At 51.3% G+C, this 27,291-nt stretch overlaps 2 protein-coding genes across 5 annotated transcripts in view; one reads left to right on the forward strand and one right to left on the reverse strand.

Annotated features, from left to right (window-relative positions):
* LOC110504061 (neurofibromin) overlaps window positions 1–27,291 on the forward strand; it is a 127,875-nt gene that overhangs the window by 47,583 nt on the left and 53,001 nt on the right. For 2 of the 4 annotated variants that reach the window (XM_090218792.1, XM_090218793.1), the window contains one exon: window positions 1,150–3,086. The exons of the other annotated variants lie outside the window; for them this stretch is intronic. In XM_090218792.1, coding sequence (XP_090074918.1) covers window positions 1,150–1,303 — 154 coding nt within the window. In that variant the 3' untranslated portion in view covers window positions 1,304–3,086. Of the gene's footprint in view, window positions 1–1,149; window positions 3,087–27,291 lie in introns of those variants that run through there. 4 annotated transcript variants of the gene reach the window in all.
* Window positions 21,381–23,931, reverse strand: LOC110504062 (uncharacterized). The gene is given in 4 exon segments (XM_021582882.3): window positions 21,381–21,599; window positions 21,601–21,858; window positions 21,860–23,320; window positions 23,794–23,931. Coding segments are annotated over 3 exon segments (1,761 nt in total). The 5' UTR covers window positions 23,278–23,320; window positions 23,794–23,931; the 3' UTR covers window positions 21,381–21,514.

Here is a 27,291-nt window from a genome sequence, read left to right on the forward strand (position 1 = left end):
AGTGTCTGATCCCCCGAGCCGTTGGCCACCCCCCTGTCTCCATGCATCCCAGGCTCCAATAACGCAGACTTAACCAGGTACCCAGAAGTGGCGACTGCAGCCCTAGCCGGTGGGAGGCCTCCACGGCCCAGCTCTCTGGCATCAGCCCCCAGCGGAGGCTCTGTGTAGGATGCAAAGTGCCACTCCCCTCCTGGAGTTGCCAGATGGGCTTGCCCACAGGTTGGCCTAGTGTAGCAGGGGCAGCCCAACACGGCAGCGCGGGTATGTTCGGCCCAGAGCAAGAGCCTTGTGATATTCTCCTCCTCCTCACAAGCCCAAGGGTTATCCCCAAGCGTCAACAACTCGAGCCCCTCCAACCGGTCAAACACCCCCTCCGGCACCCAGGAGAAGCGATTAGCGTGCAGGTAGAACCTCTTCAGCCTGGGCAGTCGGTCCAACGACCCCAGGAGGATCTGAACCAGGTAGTTGTGGGACAAATCCACCATCTCCAGATTATGAGGCATGTTGGTGGGCACCGTCCAGAACCGGTTGTGACTCAGGTTGAGGGCGTGTAGGCTGGGCAGGGTGTTGTTGATGAAGACCACTCTCTCCAGCTCGTTGGCTGACAGGTCCAGAACCCGCAGGTTCCAGTGGTAGGCCGTGTCGTTCTTGTCCAGGGCTCGGAGCTGGTTGCCGGCGGCCCGGATGTCCCACAGGGCCCTGGGCAGGCCAGAGGGGAAGCGACCCAGGAGATTATAGGACAGGTCCAGGGTACGCAGGTGGGCGTAGTGGCTGAGCTGGCCCTCCAGACCACGAAGGCTGTCGGGAGAGAGGGGGAGAGGTCAGATGTTAGAATCACAACCATTTGACACAACAGGGGATAAATAAAAGATGCCTGTGGAATTGTTAGTTTAAATCAAACCACATACTGACCAAACATGAATTGCGAGAGTTTCTTCAACTGAATATGCAAGAAAGACTGAATGTAATTATTAGGATCCCCTCCCTGCTGATTCTGTCTGGCTATTAGTCATGTTGCTGCTCAATCTCAGAACCCAGACGTTTAGAGGTAGGATCCAACCTGATGAGAAGGAAGATGATAAAGATAAGGAAGAAGTTGTAATCCTACCTGTTTTGTGAGAGGTTGAGGAAGCGAATGTTGTGCTGCAGGCCTGGGGGCAGCTGTGAGAGGTGCCGTGAGGAGCAGTCCACCACACGGTGGCCCCGGCTGCAGGAGCACACGGCGGGGCAGATGGACAGGACCAGCCCGCCCAGCACCCCCGACAGGAGCAGCAGGAGGAGGCAGGCTAGCGGGGTGCGGTAGAGCATGATGAAGGCTCTGAGAAAGGGAGAGACCCAGTGAGAGGAGACACTGGACTGTACCCAAGGACATAGATCTTCAACACTTCTTTGCTCCCACGATTTATATCGACTCACAAATGGAAGGGCACCGTTTTGATCCTGTATGCTGCCCTACCAAGCAAAAAGGTAACTGCTCATAGTGTGGAACTGAGAAAAATAGCTTTTATTTACCTTGGTTTCACAGTAACTTTATGCAGTTACTGCTAACATGAGCCCCATTTTCTCCAAAACACAATAGAGGCAGGATACTTGTCCACATGATTAAGCATGTATTTAATGTAGGAAAAATGATTAACTTATTTTCGACCAAATTAGCAATTACTTCCTTTTTGCTTGGTAGGGCAGTATGGATCTTCGTCAAAACCATCACTCATTCACACACATCTGCAGAATAATAATACTAACATTTAAATTAGCTACCAACATCATTAGCATTTAAATATTGATTAGCAATAGCTCACTTAAATCCAATCCTTGCTAGCTTTTCCAAGCTGCAATTACCAGGAGCTTAAAGGGATATATCGGGATTTTGGCGTTGAGGCCCTTTATCTACTTCCCTAGAGTCTAGGGCTTACATAATTTAGTCGATTGTATGGTCGATAGGCTGTTGGTCGACCAAGTTTTTTTTTTATTCGAGCAGTGGCAAATATATTTAAAATTATGGCACGCATATTTAAAAAAATAAATAATAAAAATAATAATAATGAATACACACGAGACAACTATCTGATTCACGCCTGTCTCAGTGGACCAATCCATTGTGGAGGCCTGTCTCAGTGGACCAATCCATTGCTGAGGACATGGGGATGGCACACCAGTATCACCAGTAGTACATTTACCGTTAATTTTGAATCTACAATGTTTGTTTGGATACAATCATTTCTGTTAATGCATTCAATATATTACTATTACAGTCTTACCGTTGTATTGTAGGATTGGACATGTTGTTTGTTACAGTCTTACCGTTGTATTGTAGGATTGGACATGTTGTTTGTTACAGTCTTACCGTTGTATTGTAGGATTGGACATGTTGTTTGTTACAGTCTTACCGTTGTATTGTAGGATTGGACATGTTGTTTGTTACAGTCTTACCGTTGTATTGTAGGATTGGACATGTTGTTTGTTACAGTCTTACCGTTGTATTGTAGGATTGGACATGTTGTTTGTTACAGTCTTACCGTTGTATTGTAGGATTGAACATGTTGTTTGTTACAGTCTTACCGTTGTATTGTAGGATTGGACATGTTGTTTGTTACAGTCTTACCGTTGTATTGTAGGATTGGACATGTTGTTTGCAGAGCGCACAGTCTAGGCTACAAGTTTGTGTTTATTTCATTTATGAGTTGTCAATTTATTCATTGTCTTTTGTTTGGAGTGCTTCTGTCAATGTTGAGTAAGGACATGCATAGAAGTATGCCTAGGCTACCTGGCCTGAACGCAGATGTATGTAGGTTAAGTGTGCCCGTTTTGGGGATCTGATACTATTTCTGATTGTCTTAACTCACCAATACTGTGTAGCTTCTCAAAGTCATTTTTTCTTCACCTCAAACAGCAAGTAAACAAAGTCTGTTTTTACATCCCATTGAGAATGACAATAGTTCCTCAATGTAGCCTATTTGAAAAATCTTTCCAGCTCTCTCTCTTTCTATAACCACTCGCGTGAAAGGGGAAAGAAATGTCATGCTCTATCCGGTGGAAACCTGATTGCTTCTTATCTGTTGCACAAATACAAAAGGCTATTAATAGTTGATTCAATGTTTCAAGTTCCTTGCAAACAGGCCATGCATAGCCAATGTGATTTATAGGATATTTATTCTTATCGGGATATTTTCTACCTGCAGGCTTCAATGTGATGTCTTTTATGTAGCTTATTTTTACATATTGGCAATGGCAATAGAAGTTACTTTTAGATTTGTATCATTTTCATTTAGATAGTATTTTGATTAACTACATGAAATTGATTTTGAGATGACGAATTTATTATAAATGAAATGAAACTGTTCCGTGAAAATGTGCATGTGAAAACTGGCATGCAGATCAGTAGAAATGGTAAGGTAACTTAGCACTTCAAATGGAAAAGGTTGTCGACCACTGGTGTAGCCTGGCAACTGATGGAGCATAACCCCAGAATCTGCTAAGGCCAGCAGCAGTGGCAGGAGGGTCGGGAACAGGCTTTTGTTGTCCGGTTAGGCTCTATTGATCTCTGGCTCCCTCTTGTAATTTGTGTCTTAATTTTAAATCGCAGTGCTTAAAGCATCAGACAAGCTCAGTAGCCTACATATAGTTTAATTTATTCAAACATAGCGTGTGTCTATATACGGAAAAATACACGTTTTAAAATTACGTCCAATCGATTGGTCAACCAAGATTTTTTTGTTGTTGTTGTTGTCGGGGACAGCCCTACTAAAGTCAATTGAACTAGTGGATACCATGTGTATGTCTCTGTGTCCAGTATGAAGGAAGTTAGAGGTAGTTTTGAGAGCCAATGTTGTCTAGCAATAGCGTGAAGACTGGAGGTCTATGGGTATCTGCCAGCATGCTAGTTTTCAAACATAGATTGCTAGACAACGGTAGTTGGTGGAGTTTTAGCTACGTTATCACCCTTATTCATAACCTGCCTAGTTTCCCCCCAGTGGAATCTCTGTAGAATTGATTTAATACCTTGTCTGGAGCTGCTGCTGTTTTGAGATAGCCTTTGATGCATAGCAACAGCCTCCCAGATGGGAGCGAGGCAGTATTAAACACCTGGACACAGTAGTAAAACACTCCACACTGGTTCTGCTGCCCACAGAACAATCCAGCCTGTTAGAAAGTCAGGACTGGGAACCAGCTGGGTAGATTGGACCTTACTTAAACCAGAGCCCTCTCCCTTCCCATACCCCTCTCCTCCCTATCGTTCCCATTCAAATCATTAACACCCCTCTGACATTTATAACAGTATATCATTGTATCGCCAGGCTATATGCTAACTGTCCTCGTTGAGGGTCAGACTGATATATCTAATAGCTTTGATGCAGTTTACAAGGGCCCCAGTCAGTCTGTGTGCTGTTAAGCTTGATGCCTTGCCAGCGGGTAGGAGCTCGGAAATACTGCAGTAAGAGCCGGCTGAATTCATTTAGGGCGGCACACACACACACACACACTCTTGATCCCATACGCACGCACACAAACAGTTGTGTTGTGTCCTGTCATCTCTGGCACAAATTACTGGTTATCTGGTGTGTGTGTGTGTGTGTGTGTGTGTGTGTGTGTGTGTGTGTGTGTGTGTGTGTGTGTGTGTGTGTGTGTTACGAAGAGCTTGCCAAACACATGTGTCGCAGGTTAATAGCATCACATAAGAAGCTGAGCTCTCTCTAGAAACTTGTTCAGGTCATGGCATACTGCAAGTTAGTCTGAGGTTGCATTTAACCTGTATAACAATAGTTGCAATAGTAACATACCAAATTGAGAGAGAGAAGCATATAGTAAGTCTCTAATGAGAAGCAGTAGACTGCCATCGACAAATCACCCTGCTGCAGTCCACTGAGCTAATGTGGTACAGAATCAAATACATCACTGCTCTGTGAAGCACTGTGTGTCCTGTCATGTGTGCATGTCTTAGCATGTACACCCGTCTCTCCTAACGTTTTTCTCTCCATGCCATTAGTCACTCACCTTATCCTCTCCATTGCTTCAGTCCGTCATCTCGCTCTTTTCTTCCTCCTTCCCTCGGCCAGCCCTCTCACTCGCTCCCCCCTGTTTTTTTTCTGAGCAGCGGAGTGGACAGAGTGATTGTCAAGTCAAATCTGGGGGGTGTTAGTTGTCAATATTCTTGCATCCTTTCTATTTCTACTCTGTTTTTGCGCTGGCTCTCTTTTGGGGTCTTTTTTAATTTCTTTCAATATCTTCCTCACTTGTACACTTGCTTTCTATTTTCCCCCTTGCTTTTCTTCCTTCTCTGGTGAAGGTGGACCTCTCTTCCCTCTATCTCCCCCCTCTTACACTCGCGCTCTCTCTCTCTAGTGCTGTGTTGGCACTGGTCAGTGGTGGGCAGGCTCTCTCGTTCTGTCTCAATACCCTCTTCTTGGTTATGGCGTCCTCCTGGCATGCCAGAGCAGGGTGCCCTCGATAGCGCCAGTCAGTCTCCACCGCTCCTCTGCAGGATCTTGATGCAGCACTGTGCTCAAGGAAAGAGCAGTCTGAAAGGGAGAGAGAGGATGAAGAACAAGTGAGGGAGGGGGAGAGGAATGGAGGATTGCAGCACAGTGCCGGCCCCCTCTGCTGCTAATGAGGCAGGGAGGGGGAGAGGAGTGGAGGATTGCTGCACAGTGCCGGTCCCCTCTGCTGCTAATGAGGCGGGGAGAGGAATGGAGGATTGCAGCACAGTGCCGGCCCCCTCTGCTGCTAATGAGGCAGGGAGGGGGAGAGGAGTGGAGGATTGCAGCACAGTGCCGGTCCCCTCTGCTGCTAATGAGGCAAGGGGGGGAGAGGAATGGAGGATTGCAGCACAGTGCCGGCCCCCTCTGCTGCTAATGAGGCAGGGAGAGGAATGGAGGATTGCTGCACAGTGCCGGCCCCCTCTGCTGCTAATGAGGCAGGGAGAGGAATGGAGGATTGCAACACAGTGCCGGCCCCCTCTGCTGCTAATGAGGCAGGGAGAGGAATGGAGGATTGCTGCACAGTGCCGGCCCCCTCTGCTGCTAATGAGGCGGGGAGGGGGAGAGGAATGGAGGATTGCTGCACAGTGCCGGCCCCCTCTGCTGCTAATGAGGCGGGGAGGGGGAGAGGAATGGAGGATTGCTGCACAGTGCCGGTCCCCTCTGCTGCTAATGAGGCGGGGAGGGGGAGAGGAATGGAGGATTGCTGCACAGTGCCGGCCCCCTCTGCTGCTAATGAGGCGGGGAGGGGGAGAGGAATGGAGGATTGCTGCACAGTGCCGGCCCCCTCTGCTGCTTTTTATTTTTATTTATTTTACCTTTATTTAACCAGGCAAGTCAGTTAAGAACAAATTCTTATTTTCAATGACGGCCTGGGAACAGTGGGTTAACTGCCTGTTCAGGGGCAGAACGACAGATTTGTACCTTGTCAGCCCCCTCTGCTGCTAATGAGGCAGGGAGAGGGAGAGGAATGGAGGATTGCTGCACAGTGCCGGCCCCCTCTGCTGCTAATGAGGCGGGGAGGGGGAGAGGAATGGAGGATTGCTGCACAGTGCCGTCCCCCTCTGCTGCTAATGAGGCGGGGAGGGGGAGAGGAATGGAGGATTGCTGCACAGTGCCGGCCCCCTCTGCTGCTAATGAGGCAGGGAGAGGAATGGAGGATTGCAACACAGTGCCGGCCCCCTCTGCTGCTAATGAGGCAGGGAGAGGAATGGAGGATTGCTGCACAGTGCCGGCCCCCTCTGCTGCTAATGAGGCAGGGAGAGGAATGGAGGATTGCAACACAGTGCCGGCCCCCTCTGCTGCTAATGAGGCAGGGAGAGGAATGGAGGATTGCTGCACAGTGCCGGCCCCCTCTGCTGCTAATGAGGCAGGGAGAGGAATGGAGGATTGCAACACAGTGCCGGCCCCCTCTGCTGCTAATGAGGCGGGGAGGGGGAGAGGGATGGAGGATTGCAGCACAGTGCCGGCCCCCTCTGCTGCTAATGAGGCGGGGAGGGGGAGAGGAATGGAGGATTGCAGCACAGTGCCGGCCCCCTCTGCTGCTAATGAGGCAGGGAGAGGAATGGAGGATTGCTGCACAGTGCCGGCCCCCTCTGCTGCTAATGAGGCAGGGAGAGGAATGGAGGATTGCTGCACAGTGCCGGCCCCCTCTGCTGCTAATGAGGCGGGGAGAGGAATGGAGGATTGCTGCACAGTGCCGGCCCCCTCTGCTGCTAATGAGGCGGGGAGGGGGAGAGGAATGGAGGATTGCTGCACAGTGCCGGCCCCCTCTGCTGCTAATGAGGCAGGGAGAGGAATGGAGGATTGCAGCACAGTGCCGGCCCCCTCTGCTGCTAATGAGGCAGGGAGAGGAATGGAGGATTGCTGCACAGTGCCGGCCCCCTCTGCTGCTAATGAGGCAGGGAGAGGAATGGAGGATTGCAGCACAGTGCCGGCCCCCTCTGCTGCTAATGAGGCAGGGAGAGGAATGGAGGATTGCAGCACAGTGCCGGCCCCCTCTGCTGCTAATGAGGCAGGGAGAGGAATGGAGGATTGCTGCACAGTGCCGGCCCCCTCTGCTGCTAATGAGGCGGGGAGGGGGAGAGGAATGGAGGATTGCTGCACAGTGCCGGCCCCCTCTGCTGCTAATGAGGCAGGGAGAGGAATGGAGGATTGCAGCACAGTGCCGGCCCCCTCTGCTGCTAATGAGGCGGGGAGGGGGAGAGGAATGGAGGATTGCTGCACAGTGCCGGCCCCCTCTGCTGCTAATGAGGCAGGGAGAGGAATGGAGGATTGCAACACAGTGCCGGCCCCCTCTGCTGCTAATGAGGCAGGGAGAGGAATGGAGGATTGCTGCACAGTGCCGGCCCCCTCTGCTGCTAATGAGGCAGGGAGAGGAATGGAGGATTGCAACACAGTGCCGGCCCCCTCTGCTGCTAATGAGGCAGGGAGAGGAATGGAGGATTGCTGCACAGTGCCGGCCCCCTCTGCTGCTAATGAGGCAGGGAGAGGAATGGAGGATTGCAACACAGTGCCGGCCCCCTCTGCTGCTAATGAGGCGGGGAGGGGGAGAGGGATGGAGGATTGCAGCACAGTGCCGGCCCCCTCTGCTGCTAATGAGGCGGGGAGGGGGAGAGGAATGGAGGATTGCAGCACAGTGCCGGCCCCCTCTGCTGCTAATGAGGCAGGGAGAGGAATGGAGGATTGCTGCACAGTGCCGGCCCCCTCTGCTGCTAATGAGGCAGGGGGGGGAGAGGAATGGAGGATTGCAGCACAGTGCCGGCCCCCTCTGCTGCTAATGAGGCAGGAGGGGGAGAGGAATGGAGGATTGCAGCACAGTGCCGGCCCCCTCTGCTGCTAATGAGGCAGGGAGAGGAATGGAGGATTGCTGCACAGTGCCGGCCCCCTCTGCTGCTAATGAGGCAGGGAGAGGAATGGAGGATTGCTGCACAGTGCCGGCCCCCTCTGCTGCTAATGAGGCGGGGAGGGGGAGAGGAATGGAGGATTGCTGCACAGTGCCGGCCCCCTCTGCTGCTAATGAGGCGGGGAGGGGGAGAGGAATGGAGGATTGCTGCACAGTGCCGGCCCCCTCTGCTGCTAATGAGGCGGGGAGGGGGAGAGGAATGGAGGATTGCTGCACAGTGCCGGCCCCCTCTGCTGCTAATGAGGCAGGGAGAGGAATGGAGGATTGCAGCACAGTGCCGGCCCCCTCTGCTGCTAATGAGGCAGGGAGAGGAATGGAGGATTGCTGCACAGTGCCGGCCCCCTCTGCTGCTAATGAGGCAGGGAGAGGAATGGAGGATTGCAGCACAGTGCCGGCCCCCTCTGCTGCTAATGAGGCAGGGAGAGGAATGGAGGATTGCAACACAGTGCCGTCCCCCTCTGCTGCTAATGAGGCAGGGAGAGGAATGGAGGATTGCAACACAGTGCCGTCCCCCTCTGCTGCTAATGAGGCAGGGAGGGGAATGGAGGATTGCAGCACAGTGCTGGCCCCCTCTGCTGCTAATGAGGCAGGGAGAGGAATGGAGGATTGCAACACAGTGCCGTCCCCCTCTGCTGCTAATGAGGCAGGGAGGGGAATGGAGGATTGCAACACAGTGCCGTCCCCCTCTGCTGCTAATGAGGCAGGGAGAGGAATGGAGGATTGCTGCACAGTGCCGGCCCCCTCTGCTGCTAATGAGGCAGGGAGAGGAATGGAGGATTGCAACACAGTGCCGTCCCCCTCTGCTGCTAATGAGGCAGGGAGAGGAATGGAGGATTGCTGCACAGTGCCGGCCCCCTCTGCTGCTAATGAGGCAGGGAGAGGAATGGAGGATTGCTGCACAGTGCCGGCCCCCTCTGCTGCTAATGAGGCAGGGAGAGGAATGGAGGATTGCAACACAGTGCCGTCCCCCTCTGCTGCTAATGAGGCAGGGAGAGGAATGGAGGATTGCAACACAGTGCCGTCCCCCTCTGCTGCTAATGAGGCGGGGAGAGGAATGGAGGATTGCTGCACAGTGCCGGCCCCCTCTACTGCTAATGAGGCAGGGAGAGGAATGGAGGATTGCAACACAGTGCCGTCCCCCTCTGCTGCTAATGAGGCGGGGAGAGGAATGGAGGATTGCAACACAGTGCCGTCCCCCTCTGCTGCTAATGAGGCAGGGAGAGGAATGGAGGATTGCAGCACAGTGCCGGCCCCCTCTGCTGCTAATGAGGCAGGGAGAGGAATGGAGGATTGCAGCACAGTGCCGGTCCCCTCTGCTGCTAATGAGGCGGGGAGAGGAATGGAGGATTGCAACACAGTGCCGTCCCCCTCTGCTGCTAATGAGGCAGGGAGAGGAATGGAGGATTGCTGCACAGTGCCGGCCCCCTCTGCTGCTAATGAGGCAGGGAGAGGAATGGAGGATTGCAACACAGTGCCGTCCCCCTCTGCTGCTAATGAGGCAGGGAGAGGAATGGAGGATTGCTGCACAGTGCCGGCCCCCTCTGCTGCTAATGAGGCAGGGAGAGGAATGGAGGATTGCTGCACAGTGCCGGCCCCCTCTGCTGCTAATGAGGCAGGGAGAGGAATGGAGGATTGCAACACAGTGCCGTCCCCCTCTGCTGCTAATGAGGCAGGGAGAGGAATGGAGGATTGCAACACAGTGCCGTCCCCCTCTGCTGCTAATGAGGCGGGGAGAGGAATGGAGGATTGCTGCACAGTGCCGGCCCCCTCTACTGCTAATGAGGCAGGGAGAGGAATGGAGGATTGCAACACAGTGCCGTCCCCCTCTGCTGCTAATGAGGCGGGGAGAGGAATGGAGGATTGCAACACAGTGCCGTCCCCCTCTGCTGCTAATGAGGCAGGGAGAGGAATGGAGGATTGCAGCACAGTGCCGGCCCCCTCTGCTGCTAATGAGGCAGGGAGGGGAATGGAGGATTGCAGCACAGTGCTGGCCCCCTCTGCTGCTAATGAGGCAGGGAGGGGAATGGAGGATTGCAACACAGTGCCGTCCCCCTCTGCTGCTAATGAGGCAGGGAGAGGAATGGAGGATTGCTGCACAGTGCCGGCCCCCTCTGCTGCTAATGAGGCAGGGAGAGGAATGGAGGATTGCAACACAGTGCCGTCCCCCTCTGCTGCTAATGAGGCAGGGAGAGGAATGGAGGATTGCTGCACAGTGCCGGCCCCCTCTGCTGCTAATGAGGCAGGGAGAGGAATGGAGGATTGCTGCACAGTGCCGGCCCCCTCTGCTGCTAATGAGGCAGGGAGAGGAATGGAGGATTGCAACACAGTGCCGTCCCCCTCTGCTGCTAATGAGGCAGGGAGAGGAATGGAGGATTGCAACACAGTGCCGTCCCCCTCTGCTGCTAATGAGGCGGGGAGAGGAATGGAGGATTGCTGCACAGTGCCGGCCCCCTCTACTGCTAATGAGGCAGGGAGAGGAATGGAGGATTGCAACACAGTGCCGTCCCCCTCTGCTGCTAATGAGGCGGGGAGAGGAATGGAGGATTGCAACACAGTGCCGTCCCCCTCTGCTGCTAATGAGGCAGGGAGAGGAATGGAGGATTGCAGCACAGTGCCGGCCCCCTCTGCTGCTAATGAGGCAGGGAGAGGAATGGAGGATTGCAGCACAGTGCCGGTCCCCTCTGCTGCTAATGAGGCGGGGAGAGGAATGGAGGATTGCAACACAGTGCCGTCCCCCTCTGCTGCTAATGAGGCAGGGAGAGGAATGGAGGATTGCTGCACAGTGCCGGCCCCCTCTGCTGCTAATGAGGCAGGGAGAGGAATGGAGGATTGCAACACAGTGCCGTCCCCCTCTGCTGCTAATGAGGCAGGGAGAGGAATGGAGGATTGCTGCACAGTGCCGGCCCCCTCTGCTGCTAATGAGGCAGGGAGAGGAATGGAGGATTGCTGCACAGTGCCGGCCCCCTCTGCTGCTAATGAGGCAGGGAGAGGAATGGAGGATTGCAACACAGTGCCGTCCCCCTCTGCTGCTAATGAGGCAGGGAGAGGAATGGAGGATTGCAACACAGTGCCGTCCCCCTCTGCTGCTAATGAGGCGGGGAGAGGAATGGAGGATTGCTGCACAGTGCCGGCCCCCTCTACTGCTAATGAGGCAGGGAGAGGAATGGAGGATTGCAACACAGTGCCGTCCCCCTCTGCTGCTAATGAGGCGGGGAGAGGAATGGAGGATTGCAACACAGTGCCGTCCCCCTCTGCTGCTAATGAGGCAGGGAGAGGAATGGAGGATTGCAGCACAGTGCCGGCCCCCTCTGCTGCTAATGAGGCAGGGAGAGGAATGGAGGATTGCAGCACAGTGCCGGTCCCCTCTGCTGCTAATGAGGCGGGGAGAGGAATGGAGGATTGCAACACAGTGCCGTCCCCCTCTGCTGCTAATGAGGCAGGGAGAGGAATGGAGGATTGCAACACAGTGCCGGCCCCCTCTGCTGCTAATGAGGCAGGGAGAGGAATGGAGGATTGCTGCACAGTGCCGGCCCCCTCTGCTGCTAATGAGGCAGGGAGAGGAATGGAGGATTGCAACACAGTGCCGGCCCCCTCTGCTGCTAATGAGGCGGGGAGGGGGAGAGGAATGGAGGATTGCAGCACAGTGCCGGCCCCCTCTGCTGCTAATGAGGCAGGGAGAGGAATGGAGGATTGCTGCACAGTGCCGGCCCCCTCTGCTGCTAATGAGGCAGGGGGGGGAGAGGAATGGAGGATTGCAGCACAGTGCTGGCCCCCTCTGCTGCTAATGAGGCAGGGAGAGGAATGGAGGATTGCAACACAGTGCCGTCCCCCTCTGCTGCTAATGAGGCAGGGAGGGGAATGGAGGATTGCAACACAGTGCCGTCCCCCTCTGCTGCTAATGAGGCAGGGAGAGGAATGGAGGATTGCTGCACAGTGCCGGCCCCCTCTGCTGCTAATGAGGCAGGGAGAGGAATGGAGGATTGCAACACAGTGCCGTCCCCCTCTGCTGCTAATGAGGCAGGGAGAGGAATGGAGGATTGCTGCACAGTGCCGGCCCCCTCTGCTGCTAATGAGGCAGGGAGAGGAATGGAGGATTGCTGCACAGTGCCGGCCCCCTCTGCTGCTAATGAGGCAGGGAGAGGAATGGAGGATTGCAACACAGTGCCGTCCCCCTCTGCTGCTAATGAGGCAGGGAGAGGAATGGAGGATTGCAACACAGTGCCGTCCCCCTCTGCTGCTAATGAGGCGGGGAGAGGAATGGAGGATTGCTGCACAGTGCCGGCCCCCTCTACTGCTAATGAGGCAGGGAGAGGAATGGAGGATTGCAACACAGTGCCGTCCCCCTCTGCTGCTAATGAGGCGGGGAGAGGAATGGAGGATTGCAACACAGTGCCGTCCCCCTCTGCTGCTAATGAGGCAGGGAGAGGAATGGAGGATTGCAGCACAGTGCCGGCCCCCTCTGCTGCTAATGAGGCAGGGAGAGGAATGGAGGATTGCAGCACAGTGCCGGTCCCCTCTGCTGCTAATGAGGCGGGGAGAGGAATGGAGGATTGCAACACAGTGCCGTCCCCCTCTGCTGCTAATGAGGCAGGGAGAGGAATGGAGGATTGCAACACAGTGCCGGCCCCCTCTGCTGCTAATGAGGCAGGGAGAGGAATGGAGGATTGCTGCACAGTGCCGGCCCCCTCTGCTGCTAATGAGGCAGGGAGAGGCATGGAGGATTGCAACACAGTGCCGGCCCCCTCTGCTGCTAATGAGGCGGGGAGGGGGAGAGGAATGGAGGATTGCAGCACAGTGCCGGCCCCCTCTGCTGCTAATGAGGCAGGGAGAGGAATGGAGGATTGCTGCACAGTGCCGGCCCCCTCTGCTGCTAATGAGGCAGGGGGGGGAGAGGAATGGAGGATTGCAGCACAGTGCCGGCCCCCTCTGCTGCTAATGAGGCAGGAGGGGGAGAGGAATGGAGGATTGCTGCACAGTGCCGGCCCCCTCTGCTGCTAATGAGGCAGGGAGAGGAATGGAGGATTGCAGCACAGTGCCGGCCCCCTCTGCTGCTAATGAGGCAGGGAGAGGAATGGAGGATTGCAACACAGTGCCGGCCCCCTCTGCTGCTAATGAGGCAGGGAGAGGAATGGAGGATTGCTGCACAGTGCCGGCCCCCTCTGCTGCTAATGAGGCAGGGAGAGGAATGGAGGATTGCTGCACAGTGCCGGCCCCCTCTGCTGCTAATGAGGCAGGGAGAGGAATGGAGGATTGCAGCACAGTGCCGTCCCCCTCTGCTGCTAATGAGGCAGGGAGAGGAATGGAGGATTGCAACACAGTGCCGTCCCCCTCTGCTGCTAATGAGGCAGGGAGAGGAATGGAGGATTGCAACACAGTGCCGTCCCCTCTGCTGCTAATGAGGCAGGGAGGGGAATGGAGGATTGCAGCACAGTGCTGGCCCCCTCTGCTGCTAATGAGGCAGGGAGAGGAATGGAGGATTGCAACACAGTGCCGTCCCCCTCTGCTGCTAATGAGGCAGGGAGGGGAATGGAGGATTGCAACACAGTGCCGTCCCCCTCTGCTGCTAATGAGGCAGGGAGAGGAATGGAGGATTGCTGCACAGTGCCGGCCCCCTCTGCTGCTAATGAGGCAGGGAGAGGAATGGAGGATTGCAACACAGTGCCGTCCCCCTCTGCTGCTAATGAGGCAGGGAGAGGAATGGAGGATTGCTGCACAGTGCCGGCCCCCTCTGCTGCTAATGAGGCAGGGAGAGGAATGGAGGATTGCTGCACAGTGCCGGCCCCCTCTGCTGCTAATGAGGCAGGGAGAGGAATGGAGGATTGCAACACAGTGCCGTCCCCCTCTGCTGCTAATGAGGCAGGGAGAGGAATGGAGGATTGCAACACAGTGCCGTCCCCCTCTGCTGCTAATGAGGCGGGGAGAGGAATGGAGGATTGCTGCACAGTGCCGGCCCCCTCTACTGCTAATGAGGCAGGGAGAGGAATGGAGGATTGCAACACAGTGCCGTCCCCCTCTGCTGCTAATGAGGCGGGGAGAGGAATGGAGGATTGCAACACAGTGCCGTCCCCCTCTGCTGCTAATGAGGCAGGGAGAGGAATGGAGGATTGCAGCACAGTGCCGGCCCCCTCTGCTGCTAATGAGGCAGGGAGAGGAATGGAGGATTGCAGCACAGTGCCGGTCCCCTCTGCTGCTAATGAGGCGGGGAGAGGAATGGAGGATTGCAACACAGTGCCGTCCCCCTCTGCTGCTAATGAGGCAGGGAGAGGAATGGAGGATTGCAACACAGTGCCGGCCCCCTCTGCTGCTAATGAGGCAGGGAGAGGAATGGAGGATTGCAACACAGTGCCGTCCCCCTCTGCTGCTAATGAGGCGGGGAGAGGAATGGAGGATTGCAGCACAGTGCCGGCCCCCTCTGCTGCTAATGAGGCAGGGAGAGGAATGGAGGATTGCAGCACAGTGCCGTCCCCCTCTACTGCTAATGAGGCAGGGAGAGGAATGGAGGATTGCTGCACAATGCCGGCCCCCTCTGCTGCTAATGAGGCAGGGAGAGGAATGGAGGATTGCAACACAGTGCCGTCCCCCTCTGCTGCTAATGAGGCGGGGAGAGGAATGGAGGATTGCAGCACAGTGCCGGCCCCCTCTGCTGCTAATGAGGCAGGGAGAGGAATGGAGGATTGCAGCACAGTGCCATCCCCCTCTACTGCTAATGAGGCAGGGAGAGGAATGGAGGATTGCTGCACAGTGCCGGCCCCCTCTGCTGCTAATGAGGCAGGGAGAGGAATGGAGGATTGCTGCACAGTGCCGTCCCCCTCTACTGCTAATGAGGCAGGGAGAGGAATGGAGGATTGCTGCACAGTGCCGGCCCCCTCTGCTGCTAATGAGGCAGGGAGAGGAATGGAGGATTGCAGCACAGTGCCGTCCCCCTCTACTGCTAATGAGGCAGGGAGAGGAATGGAGGATTGCTGTACAGTGCCGGTCCCCTCTGCTGCTAATGAGGCATGGAGAGGAATGGAGGATTGCTGCACAGTGCCGTCCCCCTCTACTGCTAATGAGGCAGGGAGAGGAATGGAGGATTGCTGCACAGTGCCGTCCCCCTCTACTGCTAATGAGGCATGGAGAGGAATGGAGGATTGCTGCACAGTGCTGGTCCCCTCTGCTGCTAATGAGGCAGGGAGAGGAATGGAGGATTGCTGCACAGTGCCGTCCCCCTCTGCTGCTAATGAGGCAGGGAGAGGAATGGAGGATTGCTGCACAGTGCTGGTCCCCTCTGCTGCTAATGAGGCAGGGAGAGGAATGGAGGATTGCTGCACAGTGCCGACCCCCTCTGCTGCTAATGAGGCAGGGAGAGGAATGGAGGATTGCTGCACAGTGCCGGCCCCCTCTGCTGCTAATGAGGCAGGGAGGGGAGAGGAATGGAGGATTGCTGCACAGTGCCGTCCCCCTCTGCTGCTAATGAGGCAGGGAGAGGAATGGAGGATTGCTGCACAGTGCCGTCCCCCTCTGCTGCTAATGAGGCAGGGAGAGGAATGGAGGATTGCTGCACAGTGCCGGCCCCCTCTGCTGCTAATGAGGCAGGGAGAGGAATGGAGGATTGCTGCACAGTGCCGGCCCCCTCTGCTGCTAATGAGGCAGGGAGGGGAGAGGAATGGAGGATTGCTGCACAGTGCCGTCCCCCTCTGCTGCTAATGAGGCAGGGAGAGGAATGGAGGATTGCTGCACAGTGCCGTCCCCCTCTGCTGCTAATGAGGCAGGGAGAGGAATGGAGGATTGCTGCACAGTGCCGTCCCCCTCTGCTGCTAATGAGGCAGGGAGAGGAATGGAGGATTGCAGCACAGTGCCGTCCCCCTCTGCTGCTAATGAGGCAGGGAGAGGAATGGAGGATTGCAGCACAGTGCCGGCCCCCTCTGCTGCTAATGAGGCAGGGAGAGGAATGGAGGATTGCAGCACAGTGCCGTCCCCCTCTGCTGCTAATGAGGCAGGGAGAGGAATGGAGGATTGCTGCACAGTGCCGTCCCCCTCTGCTGCTAATGAGGCAGGGAGAGGAATGGAGGATTGCTGCACAGTGCCGGTCCCCTCTGCTGCTAATGAGGCAGGGAGAGGAATGGAGGATTGCTGCACAGTGCCGACCCCCTCTGCTGCTAATGAGGCAGGGAGAGGAATGGAGGATTGCTGCACAGTGCCGGCCCCCTCTGCTGCTAATGAGGCAGGGAGGGGAGAGGAATGGAGGATTGCTGCACAGTGCCGTCCCCCTCTGCTGCTAATGAGGCAGGGAGAGGAATGGAGGATTGCTGCACAGTGCCGTCCCCCTCTGCTGCTAATGAGGCAGGGAGAGGAATGGAGGATTGCTGCACAGTGCCGGCCCCCTCTGCTGCTAATGAGGCAGGGAGAGGAATGGAGGATTGCTGCACAGTGCCGGCCCCCTCTGCTGCTAATGAGGCAGGGAGGGGAGAGGAATGGAGGATTGCTGCACAGTGCCGTCCCCCTCTGCTGCTAATGAGGCAGGGAGAGGAATGGAGGATTGCTGCACAGTGCCGTCCCCCTCTGCTGCTAATGAGGCAGGGAGAGGAATGGAGGATTGCTGCACAGTGCCGTCCCCCTCTGCTGCTAATGAGGCAGGGAGAGGAATGGAGGATTGCAGCACAGTGCCGTCCCCCTCTGCTGCTAATGAGGCAGGGAGAGGAATGGAGGATTGCAGCACAGTGCCGGCCCCCTCTGCTGCTAATGAGGCAGGGAGAGGAATGGAGGATTGCAGCACAGTGCCGTCCCCCTCTGCTGCTAATGAGGCAGGGAGAGGAATGGAGGATTGCTGCACAGTGCCGTCCCCCTCTGCTGCTAATGAGGCAGGGAGAGGAATGGAGGATTGCTGCACAGTGCCGGTCCCCTCTGCTGCTAATGAGGCAGGGAGAGGAATGGAGGATTGCTGCACAGTGCCGACCCCCTCTGCTGCTAATGAGGCAGGGAGAGGAATGGAGGATTGCTGCACAGTGCCGGCCCCCTCTGCTGCTAATGAGGCAGGGAGGGGAGAGGAATGGAGGATTGCTGCACAGTGCCGTCCCCCTCTGCTGCTAATGAGGCAGGGAGAGGAATGGAGGATTGCTGCACAGTGCCGTCCCCCTCTGCTGCTAATGAGGCAGGGAGAGGAATGGAGGATTGCTGCACAGTGCCGGCCCCCTCTGCTGCTAATGAGGCAGGGAGAGGAATGGAGGATTGCTGCACAGTGCCGGCCCCCTCTGCTGCTAATGAGGCAGGGAGGGGAGAGGAATGGAGGATTGCTGCACAGTGCCGTCCCCCTCTGCTGCTAATGAGGCAGGGAGAGGAATGGAGGATTGCTGCACAGTGCCGTCCCCCTCTGCTGCTAATGAGGCAGGGAGAGGAATGGAGGATTGCTGCACAGTGCCGTCCCCCTCTGCTGCTAATGAGGCAGGGAGAGGAATGGAGGATTGCAGCACAGTGCCGGCCCCCTCTGCTGCTAATGAGGCAGGGAGAGGAATGGAGGATTGCAACACAGTGCCGTCCCCCTCTGCTGCTAATGAGGCAGGGAGAGGAATGGAGGATTGCTGCTAATGAGGCAGCAGAGGGGGTCAGGTCTCTCCAGAGACTCTTTGATCGGGTTCAAGTCCGGGCTCTGGCTGGACCACTCAAGGACATCGTGCATTGTCTTGGCTGTGTGCTTGTTGTCCTATTTTAGAATAAGGCTGTAACTTAACTGTGGAAAAAGTGAAAGGGGCTGAATGCTTTCCGAATGCCCTGTATCTAACATCACATCTGGCACCTGCAACGACTGGCTGCCTCCACCGCCCTCAGCAGCGAATTAGCACTGTTTTTGTGTTAACGGTACAGTTGTCTCATCCTAGTTTTTAGTGGGTGTGTGTGCTGTGATTTGATTACTTCATTTTGAGTGGAGTGATTTGGGGGTGCCACTGGAGATTTAGATTGTAATTATGTTTTTAAATCAGCACTTCATGAAGTCACTTCTGTGCCCACATGCCTTTCCCTGACTATTAAAGAATGACCCAGCCAGCCAGCCTGCCTGCCTGCCTGCCTGCCTGGCTGGCTGGCTGGCTGGGTGGGTCATTCTTTAATAGTTTGGCCAATGAAACAGTCCTCTGTAGTTTGGGGCTTCCCTCGTGGAAATATACACGAAGCATAACATCATGCTTATTGTTCTAGGCATTCCGTACTTAGCACCACAGAACTGCTCTGTTCTGCAACTAGCCGTAAGCAAGCAGTGAATATTTCATTCTGCACATCTGCCGAAGCAGGCCGCCCTGCTACTGCTGGCAATATCAGTCAGCGACAAGCCAGCATGAATTGCTGGCAGCAATTACCATTCACAATTCTCCAGAAAAATGTCAGCAAATGAAACGCAGTAAGAAATACCCTCCATAGTGCAGTGCATGGTGCTAGCATGGCAACACCAGACCAATCCAAAGTGTGAAACTGCATAGCTACTCCAATCTGCTGTGTTTGTTCCGGGTGTTCAACCAATAAGCTGTGAGAGTCTGTGATATCAAACTAATGTGGGCTATTCATCTTAGATTATTAGATGGGATCATTGAAAATGACTATCTGAGTTCTGTAAATTTGTCATGTTGAAAGCTTTGTTAATAAGTTGAAGCATCAAGAGAATTGCATACACAAACCACAAGTGTTTGTACGAGGGAAAATATGTTTTCACAGAAGGTTTCCCACCTTGCAATCTACTTGTGTGAAAACCAACGGTAGTCACAGCACATGCAATTGTTTTAGAATGATGAGCACAGAAAATATGTATAGTCAATACTAAAAGTCATACTCTTACAATAGCTTGTCATGATAGTAGAACGAATTGACCTGTGTTGAGATGAACATGGCATGGATTCTGTTTGTTGCAAATTGAACCGACTGTGTTGAGATGAACATGGCATCTGTTTGTGTTGGAGATTAAGATTGACCCCCGACAGGCCTGATATGACAGACTGAGTTGGTGGTTTGAAATCTACATCAGACTTGGAACTGCAGATGTGTAAAGAGTTAGAATGAAACAGGACTGAAATTATTCTCAAATTTAGCTGCTTCTCGTGCTGCTTCCTCTCTACTTCTCTTGTGTTTCTTTCATGTCTGTGGCAGTATCAACACAGGGAGTTCTACAATCATTTTTCAATAGAAACATATCCCTTTTAGTACTCAGCTGGAGAATATGCCTGGAAGAGTAGTTGGGGGGTGGTGAGAGGGAATGGATTTATGATGGCTGTATCTTCCAGGCAACGCAGCGGCAGGGGCGGGTGGAGTGGGGGATTGGCTTGTGGTGTAGGCAGATGATGCGCTTTCCTCACTCACCACCCAGCAGAATGAATTATAGCCTGGCGTTAACCATTGAGCCTATAGTCTGCCTCACTGTATGAGGCTAATGTAGTACACAAATTCACACCAATATTTACCATAATTGGATTTATTGCATAAATACGTGATTGATGAACAACGAGCATTTAACATCTAATTTGTTGACAAGTATGTGTAGGTGATTGGGCGTGGTGGTTGCTTTCCGTCTCCCATCTTGTTTCTGTGGTTTCTCTTCAGATGAGTGTCAAAGGAATTTAATAATTCCTATATGTGTTCATTAACCAATTCAATTAAAATCACTCTGTCTGGTTCTAAGATTTTGTAAGATCCTTATTTGCATAAAATAGACAGAGACCAGTCTATCAAAATTAGCCAATAGCATTTATTCTCGAGAGCGCGCTGCCCCGAGAACCATGTACAACAGCTTATATTTCACATATGACGTCATAGGTTTTAAAATGTCCTTCCTCCTCTCGACCAGGACAAAGCAGTCCTGGTCAAAAGTTCATTACAACTCTCTAGCGCACATACATGACAGACAATATATCTGGATTACCTCCTGAAGTCTCAACATAATTTATTACCACTTTAGCAGACAGTTCCAGATACGGAAAACCGCCACAGAGTGATCGCCACAGAGTTATAGTTGAGTCGGTTCAAACATAGGTTAATGACCCTCTTTGCTTACTTAAGACACACACACACACATTCCTTCCTACACAATGGTTATCATTTCCAATTACCCCTTATCCATGCTACATAACCTCTTTCTTAGGAACTAACATTATTTAATCAGATATTGTAAAACAGGGTAGAGTTTAATTAGTTATAGTTCTATTTAAATGTTGATATTGTTTAGTCATTATTCATAAAATTCCTAACAATGAGACATTGAGGCATTTTTTGTGGGTCTGACATTTCCCTCTTTCTGTCTCTCTTTACTGTTAGTGTACTGCTGCACAGCTCTGAAGTACACTGGGAGCAACTGCAACACTGCAGTAAGGCACTGACTAACAGTGTTGGGCCAGCCCCACTGAGAGACTAACTCCCTGCTCACTCTTTCTCACATTCATTTCATCTGTTGTTCCTCAGTTTAATTATATAATTCACCCTTTCGTTTAATTTATTTTTAGTACTTCTTCTTTCACCGTGAATATTTCAGCCTGGGTAGATTGTTTTCATTGACTTGACTTATGCTCTGAGAATGTTCACTTGTCACACACACACACACACACACACACACACACACACACACACACACACACACACACACACACACACAAAATATTACAATTACATTACTTCAGCAGTGCATCCTTCTCTGAATTATCTCACCACTGGGTATGATGCTGATGTTTAGGCTTTTACATCCTGTGTGATTCTCTCCAAAAAGTACACTGGAGAAAAGCAAATATTGTAGCATGAAATAATTATCACTGCTACAGATTGGTCAGGCGGAATTAAAATGGATCTGAAAAGTATCCACATCTTGAATCAAAACATTTGGGAAAGCTTTCTGAGTGTACGTTTGGTTGCCTTCATACCAAAGAAAGATCATAGGGGAAAAAAGCTGATTATTGTGGCCAATGTCAGTTATCCTGTTAAATAGGGAGAGGGTTAGCTTGGTTTTCACAATCAAACTATGGCTATAAGCCTAGTTGAAGATCCATTTCATGGAATGTTTCATCAGATAAAGGTATAGATAGAGGAAGCAAAACACTGATAAACATCAGTTTAGTTTTTTGGTTAAAGTGGTTTCCTTTGTTGGTTGGTGGGGGAGGAGATTGGGTTTCCTGTGTGTTGCTATTTGTCACTGCTTGGAGATGGGTAAAGGCGGGTCCGGGGGGATGGGGAAATATGTGCTCTCTGGTGGAGGGGGGCTGGCCTGGTCTGAGGTGAACACCCAACAGTGGTGGAGGAACAGCTTCTGGGATATCTGGTGGAGTATGAGAGGGAGAGGAAGAGCGATTGGGAGCATTGTCTGGCCCCAGATCAACATCCTGCAAGGAGGAAGGAGGCTGATGGTCATGGGTGGGTGCTGTGGCAGTGGTCTCTGAAGACGTTGGTGGCGGAGGAGATGAGGAGTTGTCTGGAAGTTGTACCTCCTCAGTATTTTCTTTGTTCAACGCAGCAGTCCCGTTGCACGGTTTAACAATCTGAAACCGTCTCTCTTCCGAATGTACTTCCTGACGGAATCTCACCCATCTGGAATTCCTGGTCAGTATCCTGGATCAGAGAGAACCTCTTGGAGAGTTGCTGAGACAGGAAGCCAGAGAAGGAGATTCCATTGGAGCCCCTCAGATGGACATCACCACTATCGTCATAATCCTTTTGAGACTGGACTCCACCGTCCAGAAACGGAGAGGGGCCTGCCCAGGCTGTATTCTGCAGCTGGATCCTCTGTTGTCTTTGCTTCCTCACGAAGATGACCCCGAAACCCACCAGCATCATGAACAGCGTCCCACCAATCAGTACAGCCACCGCTGTGCCATGGTTCCCCGTCTTTTTTCGCTTGTCTTTGTTTGCAGTTTTTGTCGGAGGCTTTGGTTTCTTTTTTGCCGTGGTGGTCGCAGTGGCAACTTCTTTTTTAGTGGGGACCATTGGTGTGGATTGACCCTTGCTGCTGGTAACGGCAACACTAGAAGTAACAGAGACTTCAGTGGTGGCAAGGGTCTTGGCAGGCTTGGTCGACGTCCATGGAGTGGAGACGTGGGTTGAAGATTTGGTCATGGCTGTAGATGGAGGTAGGGTGGTGGGGGAAGTGGCAGCACTAGGCAGCTCAGATGGGCCTGTTGGACCTCTTTCAGTGGGGTGTGAAGGGGTTGATCTCCTGCTTGTGACTGGGGCCTGGGAGGCAGTGCTGGATAGTTGAGCCTCTCCACCTGTGTTCAAAGTATATTCCGCTCTAGTCGGTGTCACTCCAAATCCAACAACAGTTGGCGTGGGTCGGTTCCTGTCTGTGGAGTCGTTGGACTGCGATATTGGAGAATTGGACGTAGTAGGCCCCGTTTGGATCTCTGTTGGTTGATTTGGTGTCGGTGAGGTTGTTTGAGTGGACAACTCAGAAGGTCTAGGTGATGCTGTTGGACTAACTTCGTCCTTGCCGGAGGGTGTAACTTGCCTTACCAGAGGTTGATTCCACATAGCGGGCGAAGTTTCCCGGACTCTATCTGCTGTGATCTCCACCGTAGACTTGTTTTTATATCTGGTTGTTTGGCGGTCCTGAGGTGACTGGGAGTTCCTCTTTGTGCTCATACGCAAAGGCTGCATTGGAGGCTGATCGTAGCTGAGAATGTTTCTGGTCGACACCTGGTCTGAAGTCTGTGGTTCACTTTTCACTGTGAGCTTCAACTCAACTGAAGATGCTACAGTGCTATGTTGTCCTTCGTCCGGTGCGTTGTTGAGGGGCTCTTGAGCCATTTCTAAGGGTGAAACTTTATTGTCCGAAGTTGCAGTAACCTCACTGCTTCTGAAGTTGGTAGAGTGGAGGTTAGGTTGAAGTGTCACTGTGCCATTCAGTCCCCGTGGCAGCATCCACAGAAACAACACAATAACAAGACGCTTTCCCTCCATTGCTGTTTCCTGTTAACATCTGAATTCTGCTGTGTCCTGATGACTGATGGATGAAAAGAAGAAAAGCAACTGTCATTACTGTATCTACAAACGCGCTGTACCATGAGGAAACAAGCAACATTTAAGCATAAAGGGCTGTGTGGTAAAATGCGATCGCCACTTTTGGCATTTCCTTCCTCAACTACAATTCAAAGTAGGCATACAATATTTAGAGTAAATGTGATCTGTTAATACGATCAGAATGTTTAATGGAGGAATCAAACAATATTTTCTGTTTTTGTTCCATTTCTAAGAATGAATGGCTTATAATGTTTCACATCAGGATGTCTTTGTCCAATCAGTATTGATTAGCTTACATTAGTGATAGTGTTTGTATAATGTGCTTTTTTCCCCTCCTACTTACCATTTAAAACTCCCACATCCCACAAACAACTCTGTATTTATAAGGCTTTTGTTCACAACTGCTTGCACATTCTCTATATTTACATCACCCACCCTAAAGTTGGTTGTACTCACCTGAGCCTGCACAGGATGTAACCCTCGAATCCTGGCCGGCCTTAACCTGCTCCAAGTTCACAAAAATCAAAAACCCTGTATGAGTTGGTGTCTCTCAGTTGGGAGAGGTCCCCATAGTTTGGTGTACATGAAGCCCAGAAAGCAACCGCTGTAGAAGGCTGCGAGGCCACAGCCTGGTAGAATACAGAACCTTCGCTTGCCTCACTTGACAGGAAGTGAGAGCTGTGAAACTGAGGTCTGATGACAGATGACACCCTGTTTGTTTTAACAGAGCAAAGTCTACAGTGATGGAAGAAGAGGGGTTTGTGATTTTAGCACTGGATGTTTCAATACAAAGATGTACATATTTCATTTTAATATGCACTCTGGGATAGTTGTCTTTGTCATATAGTTTGTTACAGACAGTACTGAATGTTGTGCTCTTAGGAAGTTTCTGTTAAATAAATAGCTGCCTATCACTCCTGTAGAGATGGCGTGAAAGTGGTTGGCCGCCTTGCTGCTGAATCCTGTTACATGGGAAGTGTTTCAGTTGTCGCTATCACTCATTCTGTTCAATTATACAGTCGATATTGTTTTCTGTATTTGTGCTTTTGGTTTAAAACTGTCAACAGAAATAAGATGCAGTTAAAAAAAGATTGAAACACAGCAAGGTCTAGGGCTTGGTGTCAAAGACAAGCGGTGGTTGTTTCAGTGTTTTCAGTTGAATTGTTGAACATAGACTGTGGTCACCACTACAGCGTTGTTCTCCTTCCTTTCACATGCCAACAATATCAAGCCCACATTTCTCTTTTCATGTACACTACCGCTCAAAAGTTTGGAGTCACGTAGAATTTTTTTTTAAAGAAAAGCTATTTTTTTGTCCATTTAAAATAACATCAAATTGGTCAGAAATATAGTGTAGACATTGTTAATGTTGTTATTGACTATTGTAGCTGGAAACACATTTTTAAATGGAATATCTACATAGGCGTACAGAGTTCCATTATCAGCAACCATCACTCCTGTGTTCCAATTGAGCGTTGTGTTAGCTAATCCAAGTTTATAATTTTAAAAGGCTAATTGATCATTAGAAAACCCTTTTGCAATTATGTCAAATGTTTTTCTGATTTAAAGAAGCAATAAAACTGTCCTTTAGACTAGTTGAGTATCTGGAGCATCAGTATTTGTAGGTTCGATTACAGGCTCAAAATGGCCAGAAACAAATAACTTTCTTCTGAAACTCTTCAGTCTGTTCTTGTTCTGAGAAATGAAGGCTATTCCATGCAATAAATTGCCAAGAAACTGAAGATCTCGCACAACGCTGTGTACTACTCCCTTCGTAGAACACCGCAAACTGTCTCTAACCAGAATATAAAGAGGAGTGGGAGGCCCCGGTGCACAACAGAGCTAGAGGACAAGTACTTTAGAGTGTCTAGTTTGAGAAACAAGCACCTCACTAAAGTCCTCAACTGGCAGCTTCATTAAATAGTCCCCGCAAAACAGCAGTCTCAACGTCAACAGTGAAGAGGTGACTCCTGGATGCTGGCCTTTGAGGCAGAGTTGCAAAGAAAAAGCCATTTCTCAGACTGGCCAATAAAAAGCTAAGATTAAGATGGTCAAAAGAACACAAACACTGGACAGAGTAACTCTGTCTCGAAGGCCATCATCCAGGAGTCCCCATAGGGCGGCGCACAATTGGCCCAGCGTCGTCCGGGTTTGGCCGGGGTAGACCGTCATTGTTAATAAGAATTTGTTCTTGTTTGACTTGCCTAGTTAAACAAAGGCTACACACACACACACACACACACACACACACACACACACACACAACCACACTCACCAAAAAGTTATTTTGTTGGCATTTACATATGTCCCCATTACCAGTGAAACATAAACAAAACCTATTTCTTTCACTTACTTGCAGTGCTGTTTCGTTGTTCATTTGTTAAGTTGTTTCCTTCTCTACCAGGATTTCATCATACAGTTTAAGTCGGAACTTTACATACACCTTAGCCAAATACATTTCAACTCAGTTTTTCACAATTCCTGACATTTAATCCTGGTAAAAATTCCCTCTTTTAGGTCAGTTAGGATCACCACTTTATTTTAAGAATGTGAAATGTCAGAATAAAGAGAGAGTGATTTATTTCAGCTTTTATTTCTTTCATCACATTCCCAGTGGGTCAGAAGTTTACATTCACTCAATTAGTATTTGGTAGCATTGCCTTGAAATTGTTTAACTTGGGTCAAAGGTTTCAGATAGCCTTCCACAAGCTTCCCACAATAAGTTGGGTGAGTTTTGGCCCATTCCTCCTGACATAGCTGGTGTAACTGGGTCAGGTTTGTAGGCCTCCTTGTTCGCACACGCATTTTCAGTTCTGCCCACAAATTTTCTATGGGATTGAGGTCAGAGCTTTGTGATGGCCATTCCAATACCTTGACTTTGTTGTCCTTAAGCCATTTTGCCACAACTTTGGAAGTATGCTTGGGGTCATTGTCCATTTGGAGGACCCCTTTGCGACCAAGCTATAACTTCCTGACTGATGTCTTGAGATGTTGCTTCAATATATCCACCTAATTTTCCATCCTCATGATGCCATCTATTTTGTGAAGTGCACACCCACAACATGATGCTGCCACCCCCGTGCTTACCGGTTGGGATGGTGTTCATAACAACGGTCAATATGGCTAACAGTCATATTTTTGATTCATCAGACCAGAGGACATTTCTCCAAAATGTACGATCTTTGTCCCCATGTGCAGTTGCAAACCATAGTCTGTCTTTTTTATGGCGGTTTTGGAGCAGTGGCTTCTTCCTTGCTGAGCCGCCTTTCAGGTTATGTCGATGTAGGACTAGTTTTTACTGTGGATATAGATACTTTTGTGCCTGTTTCCTCCAGCATCTTCACAAGGTCCTTTGCTGTTGTTCTGGGATTGATTTGCACTTTTCACACCAAAGTACGTTCATCTCTAGGAAACAGAACGTGTCTCCTTCCTGAGCGGTAAGACGGCTGCGTGGTCCCATGGTGTTTTTCTTGCGTATTATTGTTTGTACAGATGAACGTGGTACCTTCGGGCGTTTAGAAATTGCTCCCAAGGATGAACCAGACTTGTGGACGTGGAGGTCTTGACTGATTTCTTTTGATTTTTCTATGATGTCAAGCAAAGAGGCACTGAGTTTGAAGGTAGGCCTTGAAATACATCCACAGGTACACCTCCAATTGACTCAAATAATGTCAATTAGCCTATCAGAAGCTTCTAAAGCCATGGCATCAATTTTTCAAGCTTTTAAAGGCACAGTCAACTTAGTGTATGTAAACTTCTGACCCACTGGAATTGTGATAGTGAATTATAAGTGAAATAATCTGTTAAACTGTTTTTGGAAAAATGACTTGTCATGCAGAAAGTAGATGTCCTAACTGACTTGCCAAAACTATAGTTTGTTAACAAGAAATTTGTGTAGTGGTTGAAAAATGAGTTTTAATGACTTCAACCTAAGTGTATGTAAACTTCTGACTT

The sequence above is a fragment of the Oncorhynchus mykiss genome, chromosome 24, assembly GCF_057628025.1.
Source record: "Oncorhynchus mykiss isolate SJ-2025 chromosome 24, ASM5762802v1, whole genome shotgun sequence".
Classification (NCBI taxonomy): domain Eukaryota; kingdom Metazoa; phylum Chordata; class Actinopteri; order Salmoniformes; family Salmonidae; genus Oncorhynchus; species Oncorhynchus mykiss.